This window comes from Oncorhynchus clarkii, chromosome 18, assembly GCF_045791955.1.
Source record: "Oncorhynchus clarkii lewisi isolate Uvic-CL-2024 chromosome 18, UVic_Ocla_1.0, whole genome shotgun sequence".
NCBI classification, from domain to species: domain Eukaryota; kingdom Metazoa; phylum Chordata; class Actinopteri; order Salmoniformes; family Salmonidae; genus Oncorhynchus; species Oncorhynchus clarkii.
Window position 1 is genome coordinate 44,337,396 of NC_092164.1, and position 12,254 is coordinate 44,349,649.

The 12,254-nt window shown below is 39.8% G+C and overlaps 1 protein-coding gene across 1 annotated transcript in view; it reads right to left on the reverse strand.

Annotated features, from left to right (window-relative positions):
* Positions 1-250: 250 nt before the first annotated feature.
* The window catches only part of LOC139372660 (voltage-gated potassium channel regulatory subunit KCNG2-like), a 33,370-nt gene continuing 21,366 nt past the window's right edge, over positions 251-12,254 (reverse strand). The window contains exon 4 of the mRNA XM_071112439.1: positions 251-1,644. Within this exon, the coding sequence (XP_070968540.1) occupies positions 913-1,644 (732 nt within the window). The 3' untranslated portion in view covers positions 251-912. The remainder of the gene's footprint in view (positions 1,645-12,254) is intronic.

The following is a 12,254-nucleotide window of genomic DNA, read 5'->3' on the forward strand; positions in this document are numbered from 1 at the left end:
AGGACCATGCGGACGCCTCCGAGCGGTCGGGTAGGCTGTATGGAGTGTTTATCCAACTGTATAAAAAAAAATAATAATTATGTCCCCCCCACTTCTAAAACCAAAGTTGCGCCCCTGATTAGATTGAACATAACATGTCTGGAGCCAAGGCCATTATTATTCAGAGGAAATTGGAGGAAAACCCCCAGACAGAATCATGGGATCAAATGAATTTAATAAAGTGTAGAATCATACATTGCATCAGCCGCGGTCATGGTTTTCTTACATTTATTAAAATATGCAGATCCTGAGTCTATATAGACGCAAACTAAGCATTCTGAAATATGTAAATGTGTTGTTTATAGTTAAATAATCTTTCTTATTGCACTTATATCTTGTTGCAATATTTCTTATCCTAAATATATACCAAAATTATAATATTTGTAGTGTTTTTTCCCTTAAAATAATAGCTTTAATCATACTGAATATTTGTGAGAGAGAAGATTTCTCCCCATGCTGTGCTGTAGGGCTATACTCCTGTGTTGTAGGGCTTCTATACTCCTGGGTGAAATGTCCTTTGACCACAGAGAACTTGTGATTTTATAATGTGATCAGCTATACACCAGTAATGTCAGCAAAAAGACTTATGCAGCTGTCTTATAAAATCTTAGAAACTCTTGAACACACTCTGATGGACAGAGCTATGGAGGGTCACAAAATGTTGGAGCTCCTTTTCTTTTTAAGCTTGAAAAAAACTTCACATCCCTGTTTAGATCCTCCAGCTTTAGTACGAGTTTCCCACAGTGCACTGCACACCAAAAGGCTTTCACGTTGCACATACACTCAGTCTTGAGTCTGCATGGCCCTCCTCTGTGACGCAAGGGCGATGGACTTCCTGCGTAAAGCAGAGGAGGCGACTTCAGTGATGCCATGTTAACTGTCCGTCTCGGCCGAGTCCTCGCTGTTCTGAGACTTGCTGGAGTCCTGGAAGTCTGGTTTCTGTCTCAGTGTTCTGTTCTGCTCCTCCTTCAGCTCCAGGTAGGACCGAGAGAACGTGTGGAAGATGGAGGTGACGGGGAACGCCATGAGGAGGATCCCACTGAGGATGCTGCTGAGCGCCACCACCTGACCCGGGATGCTACGCGGCACCATGTCCCCGTACCCCACCGTTGTCATGGAGATCACCGCCCACCAGTAGGTGCCGGGGATGCTGGTGAAGTCATACTTGGCGCCCATCTCGCTCTCCGCCAGGAACACCAGCGGGGAGAACAGTGCCATGGCAACACACAGGAACAGGAGGAGCAGGCCGAACTCGCGGGTGCAGCGTCGGACCGTCAGGCCTAAGGTCTGCAGCCCCAGGGAGTGGCGCGCCAGACGCATCACGTAGAAGATCCTCAAGGCCCGGAGTACCCGCAGCACCAGGCCCACCTTCTCCAGGTAGTTGTTCCCGCCGCTGGGCTTCTCCCCTCCCTCAGACAGAGAGTCTACGATCACAGTGATGTAATAGGGCAGGATGGCCACCACGTCGATGATGTTGAGGGGCGTCTTCAGGAACACACACTTACTCGGCGTCTGGATGAAGCGCAGCAGGAACTCCAGAGAGAACCAGGCCACACACACAGTCTCCAGGACAAAGATATTGTAGCACCTCTGAGAACACTCACCCTGGAAGACAGAGGAAACATAGTGTTAAGAAAAACTCATAGTAGAAGAGAGTGAACACACAGTGTTAAGGCAAGCAACAATTATAATGCAAGACATTGGTAGGAAACGACAATACATTCACTATTATAAAACATTCTGGATAACTGTTTCCTAATCACACAAGTTGTCAGTTGTTCCTATCCGGCTAGAAGGACCAGTTCAACAGCCACCAGTGGCGTTAGACTCCTCTACACCAGCGGGGGCTCCAGGGGGGGTGAGGGGGTAGATATTTGGGGAGGAGCAATGTTTCGAGGGAGAGCTGGAGAGGGTCTTGGAGCAGCACATAAACCATCTGAACATCCCTGTTAGTTGATTGGGATCATAAGGAAAAGAGACAAGTAACTTTGATCAAAAAGCCTGAAGGATATGTTTTTTTCTTCCTGTGTATTATAAAATAGACAGGCAGTCTGTCAGCAGTACTTTACATGATTTATAAAACTGAGAAGAGAGGCTTTGATGATGTCAGAAATTCCTTCCTTTAATTGGCAAGATGGGCTATACAGTACAATGTATTATATTATTATAGGCTCTGTTTGTAGACTGTCAACTCCTTTAGACAAATCACCCTGGTAGCAATATCTGGTCATACATTCAGAATCTTTGTACCCAAAAAATGAATTACTGGTGTCCAGCCACAATAAATAAAGTCATACAAGTGTGCCATGAGACAGATCCATAGAACTCATGCAGCCACAATGTCAACGGCAACGTGAAGCTGAGGAGAAACCATTGATTCCTTCCCTTTCCTCCCACTCTCTCCAATCTGACTGTTATTAATGCAACTTCATTAAAGGAAATTAATTTCCTTCCTGGGATCAGCGGGGACTAAGCTAAAGCCAACCTTGACTACATTATAAATATATTATAAATACTTTAATTTACTTCTGGCATGATGAAATATCCTTACTTCCTGTAGTCTAATCAATTTTCCGTCTGCTCTAAATGGGTCCATAAATATTACATAACTGTATTTACATGTGATTATGAAAACAGACCCAGAAGGAGAATGAGGAGCGAGGTGGGGGTGGAGATGGGGTGTATGTGTAAAGGTTTATACTGTACAAACATCTAGAATAATTCATTTCTATGAAAGAAAGAAGCCAAGCTGTCGGCCTCTCCTTTTATTGCACTCTCGCTCTGGGGAACCTAGCTACGCTTCATCAACATGTTTAGGAAGAAGTGAGCATGAAATAATGTCTTAATTACTTTTGCCAACTTTTAGTAACTTTCCTCCAGTTAGTACATCCTTCCGTTCCATCATAGTCTCCTCAATTACTCCTTAAATGTGATTAGGGAACACGTGTTTTTGACCAGCGGTTGAGCTCTAACCTGTTAGAGAATCATCACTTGTGAATAAGATGCTAGAGGTGCTTAAAAAAACAACCAAGATAATATTCATCTTAAAAACCACTCCAGTGTATCCTTGGAGACATAGTGGAGTGAGGAGGGAATGTACAAACCAGGCTGGGTGACTTTTAGCCTCTCATTATTCCAGTAAATATACTTTAATCAAAGCAAAGCTGTATCTGAAAGGCTTGAAAGGCAAAAGGCAGCACAGAAATCAGCATTCAAAAATATAAACCAGAGCAACATAAACCTTTCTTCCATGTTTACTAATCCAAACAACATGCAACTGCTTCACTATGCTTGGTTATTCACAGAGCACAACAATAAACCCACGGGGCCCAGACGTCATTTCTACATCTAGTTTTGATTTACATTTGGTTGAGTTACCAACTAACATGAATTCAACGTGAAATCAACAAAAGATGTCACCATGTCATTGGATTTAGGCTAAAAAAATTGTTTTTTTTATTTAATAGGAAAATCCCTTGATGACTTTGCAAATCTAATCAGTTTTCCACTTTGATTCAATGTCATCACATTTATTTTTTTGTTGAAATTACGTGGAACAACGTTGAATCAACCAATTTTTCCCCCAGAGGGAAGTGTGTATGTGTGCGTAAGTGCTTGCAAGTGTGTGTGCATGTAAAATAAATGCACAATTTGGCCAGTTGTTGTTGTACTAATGTCCTTTTGATGGGTTGAGTCAATAAGTATTCAACCCCTTTGTTATGTCAAGGCTAAATAAGGAGGAAGGAAACCACTCAGTTACAGAATGGAATGGCTGTGATAGGAGAAAACTGATGATGGATTAACAACATTTAAGTATGTCATTGTAGATACTCCACAATACTGAGTGAAAAGAAGGAAGCCTGTACAGAATAAAAATATTCCAAAACATGCACCCTGTAAAATTGCTAAAAATGTGGCAAAGATTTGAACTTTATGTCCTGAATAGAAAGTTTTATGCTTGGGGCAAATCAACACAACACATCACTGAGTACCACTGTTCATATTTTCAAGCTTGGTGGGTACTGCATCATGTTATGGGTATGCTTGTCATCGGCAAGGACTAGGGATAAAAATAAACGGAATAGAGCTAAGCACAGGCTAAATCCTAGAGAAAAACCTGGTTCAGTCCGATTTCCAACAGAGACAAATTCACCTTTCAGCAGGACAATAACCTTACACAAGGCCAATTCTACACTTGAGTTGCTTACCAAGACGATATTGAAAGACTTGAAAATGGCTGTGGAAAGACAAGCAATGATCAACAACCAACTTGACAGAGCTTGAAGAATTTTCAATAGAATAATGTGCAAATATTGTAAAATCCAGGTGTGCAAAGCTCTTAGAGATTTACCCAGAAAGACTCACAGCTGTAATCGCTGCCAAAGGTGATTCTAACATGTATTAACTCAGGGGTGTGAATACTTATGTAAATTATATATTTATGCATTTAATTGAATACATTTGTAAAAATGTTTAAAAAATAAATTGTATCACTTTTCAATTCAGGCTGTAACACAACAAAATGTGGAGTACTGTAAGTCAAGTGGTATGAATACTTTCTGAAGGCCCTGTACATGGCTACAGTGGATCAAATGAACACACACACAATCATCAGATTCAGCAAACACGCTACTCTGACCATATCAGAGCTCCAGACAGGTGTGTAGCAGCCATGTCGCGTGTTTACTAAACAATGTGGCCAATCACCACAGGAGGAGGACGACCTTTGGTCCCCAAGGTGTGTGTAGAATGTGGTAGATAATCATCTGTTAGTTGTTTCATCGAATGGTTGTTAGAGCTATTGTACATTCTCTGTGTGAAGGAGTAGCCTTCCCTGTAATTTCTATAAATGTATTTATTGTGTGTTTATATAGCTAGGATCCTAAAATGTCAATTCATTATCACATGTTAATTGATCTTTTCCAATCAGCTCAACCTAACCCACTGAGCACACCACGTATTTCAACGTGGATAATATTTGGTGGAGACATTGATTAATGATTACAACCTATATTCACCCACTCAAAAAGACAGCCAAAAGTTAGTTGAATTTCCAGTGTGTTTTCTCTATGCTTTCAACCATCTAAAAGCACAAACAAATTCCAATGGAAAAACTATGTCTAATTTTCAGTTTAGTTGTCATCCAAATGTCTATCACTGCTCTTTCAACCATTTAAAAACGCACCATAAAGTACATAGTGCAAGTGATCAATGTCATTCGATATTTTCTGCAGATTATAACAGCACTTGTGAAGATCTCCACAGACCTGTGATGACCTATGCATGCTATCCTGAACATGCACGCTTTATATGATTACATAAGTAGAAATGTATAGTTACAGTAACCTCAATGTGGCCATTTTAAGGTTGAATGTTACACTCGTTTGAAAGATAGGCTATTTACGTATTACAAAAGTAATACTGAATTTTGTTTGGTTGACAATGCAACCAAATATCTACATTTAAAGGAGATGTACCTACTGCTTGGATAGTTCCATCTGAGACACTGGCTTAATCCTATTTAACTTTTATTTTTGTTTGAGTTGGAGATGTGAATTCAACATATCATTTGTTAACTTGACAACAAGTTAATAGGCTATTTATGGTATTTCAAAAGTGATTCATATGTCCATCTCAACCAAAAATTGAAGTTATACATTAGGACTAGATCAAATGAAACTTTAAATGCGCTTTAAATAATGTTTTATTTGATTTAGTCCTATTCTTTCACTTTCATTTTTGGTTGAGGTAAAGACGTGAATCCAACATATCAATTATACATTTTTAGACAGACTGAAATTAAAGCCAGACTAAGTCCGTGGCACAGATGGAACTATCCAAGCAGAAGATGAATCTCCTTCAAATATTGATATTTGGTTGCTTTGACAACCAAACAATTAAACATGGCTAAATATCATACAATTTCAAATCAACCAGAGCTTGAAATCATAGGTCTATTTTATTATTATGGGTTAAATTAAAACAATAGCTGTGTTATATAGGTCTATATAGCATCATTGATGGTATATGACTGAAAGTATAGCTACGTTTCATTTGCTCTGTTTAACCTACCCTTTGGAATGACTTTGATATTAACAGTGAATCTATTTCATTTTTAAATGGAGATCTATTAACAATCATTCTCACAATAGCACATTGGTAATAGTTAGTGACAGTATTATAGCTAAGCAGGGCTGGGCTTCGTTAAAACCCTGGATGGGAGACCAAATGGTAGCCATAGATAGATCAATTCTCCAGTAGGTGGTGCTGCTCAGCCTATTGTTGTTTTTCCTGATGGTGGATATACTGGTGAAGACCTGACATTGGTTTAAAAGGTACAAATTCAACATCTTTTTCTACAAGGTTTCTCTGTTGAAATTGAGTTACCATGATTACATAATCATGTGATGGAAATCTCACCCTCAAAACAATAGTTTAGACTTTTTTCAAATCCAACATATTTTCCCCTTAGATTCCACATCACAATACTTTGACAAATTACATTGAAACCATGTTGATTAAACACGTTTTTGCCCAGTGGGATGTCCCTTTAATTGTCAGCTGACTGCTTGCAAGCTTTGCTAATTATCAAATTGCACACACCTGTGGCCTCCTCCCTCAAGCACTGCAGTTTCTTTGAACGGGAAATGGTGTTCAGTGTGTGAAGGTTACTGCTGGTATGTCATGCAAGTTAATAAAAATAACTTATTTATTATAAAATGATCATCTCCTTCTCATCAATGTGAGAGGGCACTGGCCAGCTATCTCACATTCAGTGAACAGGAGCCTGCACCTTGTGATTCTGAAGGCTGTTGTGGTTTAATGTTTAGATGTTAAAGGTGCTACACATAGGATATTTTACATTTTTGCATTGTAATTTCTGGAAATGTCCATAATATACAGCACCAATCAAAAGTTTGGACACACCTACTCAGAGACAGTTTTGATGTCTTTACAATTATTCTACAATGTAGAAAATAGAAAGAAAAAAATTAAGAAAAACCCTTGAATGAGTAGGTGTGTCCAAACCTTTGACAGTTACTGTATATTTGTTGATAACGATAGTGATTCACAGTATTACTTCCCCACCAGTGTTGTGATTGGCTGTGATATTCACCTATTGATTTCTACCACCGGAGCAGCAACTGTTGTCAAAATGGGAAAGCTGTTCTGAATTTGTGGCTGTATTATCTAGCGGAAATTGCTCTGTCATTTCCTGGTTGCTTAAATTCTACACTGTTTGCTCAATTTCAGATTGTGGGCTGACACACCAGATTTGTAGACTGCATTGTACTCAGCACTCTATTGTCCCTCTAATCAAACACTTCATGAGAGCCTATGAGCTCATGTTGCGCAACGTTTCAATAGGTGTGAGAAAACAGAGGGATGGCCTCTACTAAAAATAGGCGGCTCAGTTTTATATAGGATAGGCCTACTATATTTGTTTCTCAACTTTCCTAATATTAAGCACATTGCTTATATTTACAACAGGAGTATAGCCTACCTGGCTGGCATGAGAATAAACCACAGGAAAAAGCATCCTCCATTCACTATTTAAGTGCATAGATCACATGTATTTTCCCCGCTGACAGGTGCATGATAATGGTCCATTCTAAAACAAAACAAATTTCACACATTTACTAAATAATATATGTAAAGTCAAGATTAAATCAAGAATAGTCTGATGGCTGACAATATTATCCTCTCACTTGTGAATTATATATTAACACGTGAATTATGCCCAGCATAAGAAACTAAGTGTTTTTTTGTGTGACTTTTTCTAATCATATTCGCACACCTCATGTAGCCTAGCCCATAGGCCTATATGTTTTAATATGGTTTGTATTACAACTAAAGTGGCCAAATAACTTCTTACAATTAAGCACATTAACCCGCTTTACAAGGGGTGTAGAGCCTAACTGGCATATATAAGCAGCGTGTGAGTTTCAAGTTTGGGGAAGATAATTTTCACCATAAAAAAAGCACCTTTATAATAAAAGCATGACATGCATAATTGCTCTTGCGATTACTTTTGATAATGGTGTTTTCCGCTAATGGAACATTTGCGCTTATAGCCTACTACCATGTGCACATTGCTGGGCTTATAATGTGAAGAAATAGCCTAATAGTTTATCAACATTTTAAGATAAACGTTCTAATCTGTTGCATCAGCCACATTGTGTAAAAAAGTTTTCGGGATGCTAGTGGTTGTATTAATTTGGGTGCATTACGGACACACAAAGGGGATGTGCCGTGAAATTCTAGGCATTATCAAGTCCTTGTCAAATTGTGAATGAGTGACTGATGTAGTGTGTGCAGCCTGCACAGAAAACAAAGCAGAGCTCATGCCTTTCAAGCAACTATTTTCAAATCATCATTAGTCACATCATGCAACGTATTAAAAATCAAAACAATGTTAGTAGAACAACTAAAGTAAAATTAATAACTCTATATTAAGCATATAGGATTGACCTATTTCTTTGTTAACCGCTCAACACAGAACAGCCGTATGTGAGCACTCCCTCAAATCGCTTGGAGAAAATATCCTTTCTATTTTATTCCGCTTTGCTCAATTGTATTCTTCATACTATCAAATAATGTCACGGAATTCTAAGCAAATCTTGTCTGCTAAATGAACTAGTGTAGCCCACAGCAGTTTGGCATAGCCAGATCAGGACCTAACATAGGGGCAACTCATAATATGCTATTCTGGTCTTCTGAAATAGACTACATTATCATGCTTCTTTAGACCTGTCTAATATCAATAATGGATTTATTGTGAAGGTGTAGGCTATATTACCTGGATTTATTATAGATAGGGATGTTCCAAAGGTCTGCATCAGTGGCTTGTAGGCTGCGTGTGGAAGCCAGGAGATGCTAAATGTGTTTATGTTAATTAACGGTCAATTACCGTGAGACAGTTATTTGCTTGACAATTACCGTCTGACAAAACGTCATGACCACCACAGCTCTAACCAACACACATCTGTTTTTCTAACTACCTGGACCTACCATTCGGTTTTGAAGTATCGAAACCAAACCATATGATTTGAATGAAAAGGTGACTAAGAATCGCTCATCATTTCAAATAGGCTACATGAATGTACTAAACAGCATATAAACACTAAATAAGTCAAGAGACAGACAGGTAGCCTAATTAAATATGCTATACTATTTAAATTATTTCAAGGTTTTAGTCTACAAAGAAATATATTTTGAAGCATTTGTGAGTGTGACACACTAGGCTGGCAGAGACATTAAGCACTCAGCATTTAAACAACATTTCATTGTATTAAATCATTATAGTCTATAAATTGCACATATAGGCTGTGACTTGCTTAACATTAAATACATTTTTTTTAAATGCCTTATTAGGCTCAGTCTTCAGTGTCTTTGAATTAATTTTTAGAAACACGAGTTTGACCAGAGTCTGTGGCTTCAGGTTCATGCGATGGTGCCTGGAGAGCAGGTCAGCAGTGGAGAATATTCTCTCCACACTTGCAGAGCTACTGGGATGCTAAATACTCTTCGGACTACTCTTGCCAGGCTGGGCAGGATGCATCGTTTTTTTTTTTTTTCTGGAGGTAAGCCCAAAAGATCTGAGGTAAAATAACCTGATCAAAATAGAAAGCTCCTTGAAAGAGGAAATATGCCAGGACTATTGGGCCAAAATCTATGATGGCCTATTGTATAAGAGGTCAGATCTTTGTTCATAAATACTTTGCTACAATGACACATTTAGCTAGCTACCCACCTCATTCCTTTCTGTTAGCATGTGCACGTAGTAAGTACACTATCCTGCCTTCGGGATATGTGTCTTTTCAGATTCCACAATGATTCTTTAGTCACCACACTTCGTCTCTTGCTCTTGGTCCTGTGTGTTTTAGTAGTTTCTTTATGAAAATATTTAGGATACTTGGTGACAGTAGCTAAAGCAAGGTGCTATAGCAGCACACACGTAGACTACAGATGCATGCCCTGAGCTCGTGAAGTGAGCGCTACTGGAGTGAAATTGGAGCGGACTAGAAGGCCAAAGCTCCAAATTTTGGGAAACTTGCTCCACACTCCAGTCAAATTGGGCAGGATCCAGCTCCACTCCGCTCACATACTCTGACACCTGGTAGAAAATGTATCATTTTAATAAGCATTTTTCCACGTCTGGCCATGCTTTCCACCTGGCTACCCCTACCCTGGCCAACATCTCAGCACCCCCTGCTGCCAATGACTGGAACAAATTGTAGAAATCTCTGAAGCTGGAGTCTTATATCTCTCTCTCTAATTTTAAACATCAGCTGTCTGAGCAGCTTACCGATCACTGTACACAGCCAATCTGTAAATAGCACACCCGACTACCTCATCCCCATATCTTTACTTACCCTCTTGCTTTTTTGCACCCCAGTATCTCTACTTGCACATCATCATCTGCACATCTATCACTCCAGTATTAATTTTACATTGTAATTATTTTCGCCTCTAGAACCTATTTATTGCCTACCTTCCTACTCTTCTACATTTGCACACACTGTACATAGATTTGTCTATTTTTATTTTATTTTGTGTTATTGACTGTATAGTCGTGGCCAAAAGTTTTGAGAATGACACAAATATACATTTTCACAAAGTTTGCTGCTTCAGTGTCTTTAGATATTTTTGTCAGATATTACTATGGAATACTGAAGTATAATAACAAGCATTTCATAAGTGTCAAAGGCTTTTATTGACAATTACATGAAGTTGATGCAGAGTCAATATTTGACCCTTCTTTTTCAAGACCTCTGCAATCCACCTTGGCATGCTGTCAATTAACTTCTGGGCCACATCCTGACTGTCAGAATTTGTGGGTTTTTGTTTGTCCACCCGCCTCTTGATGATTGACCACAAGTTCTCAATGGGATTAAGGTCTGGGGAGTTTCCTGGACATGGACCAAAAATATTGATGTTTTGTTCCCCGAGCCACTTAGTTACCACTTTTGCCTTATGGCAAGGTGCTCCATCATGCTGGAAAAGGCATTGTTTGTCACCAAACTGTTCCTGGATGGCTGGGAGAAGTTGCTCTTCGGGAATGTGTTGGTACCATTCTTTATTCATGGCTGTGTTCTTAGGCAAAATTGTGAGTGAGCCCACTCCCTTGGCTGAGAAGCACACATGAATGGTCTCAGGATGCTTTACTGTTTGCATGACACAGGACTGATGGTAGCGCTCACCTTGTCTTCTCCGGACAAGCTTTTTTCCAGATGCCCCAAACCATCAGAAAGGGGATTCATCAGAGAAAATAACTTTATCCCAGTCCTCAGCAGTCCAATCCCTGTACCTTTTGCAGAATAACAGTCTGTCCCTGATGTTTTTCCTGGAGAGAAGTGACTTGTTTGCTGCCCTTCTTGACACCAGGCCATCCTCCAAAAGTCTTCGCCTCACTGTGCATGCAGATGCACTCACACCTGCCTGCTGCCATTCCTGAGCAAGCGCTGTACTGCTGGTGCCCCGCAGCTAAATCAACTTTAGGGAGATGGTCCTGGCGCTTGCTGGACTTTCTTGGGCGCCCTGAAGCCTTCTTCACAACAATTGCACCACTCTCCTTAAAGTTCTTGATGATCTGATAAATGGTTGATTTAGGTGCAATCTTACTGGCAGCAATATCCTTTCCTGTGAAGCCCTTTTTGTGCGAAGCAATGATGACGGCAATTGTTTCCTTGCAGGTAACCATGATTGACAGAGGAAGATCAATGATTCCAAGCACCACCCTCCTTTTGAAGCTTCCAGTCTGTTATTCAAACTCAGTCAGCATGACAGAGTGATCTCCAGCCTTGTCCTCGTCAACACTCACACCTGTGTTAATGAGAGAATCACTGACATGATGTCAGCTGGTCTTTTGTGGCAGGGCTGAAATGCAGTGGACATTTTTTGGGGGATTCAGTTCATTAGCATGGCAAAGAGGGACTTTGCAATTAATTGCAATTCATCTGATCACTCTTCATAACATTCTGGAGTATATACAAACTGAGGCAGCAGACTTGTGAAAATGAATGTGTCATTCTTAAAAGCTTTTGGCTATGACTGTACATTTGATTATGTGTAACCCTGTGTTGTTTTTGTCGCACTGCTTTGCTTTATCTTGGCCAGGTCACAGTTGTAAAGGAGAACATGTTCTCAACTGGCCTACCTAGTTAAATAAAGCTGCCTAAGGAGGCAGTAGGGGCACTCAACTCACAGAGATG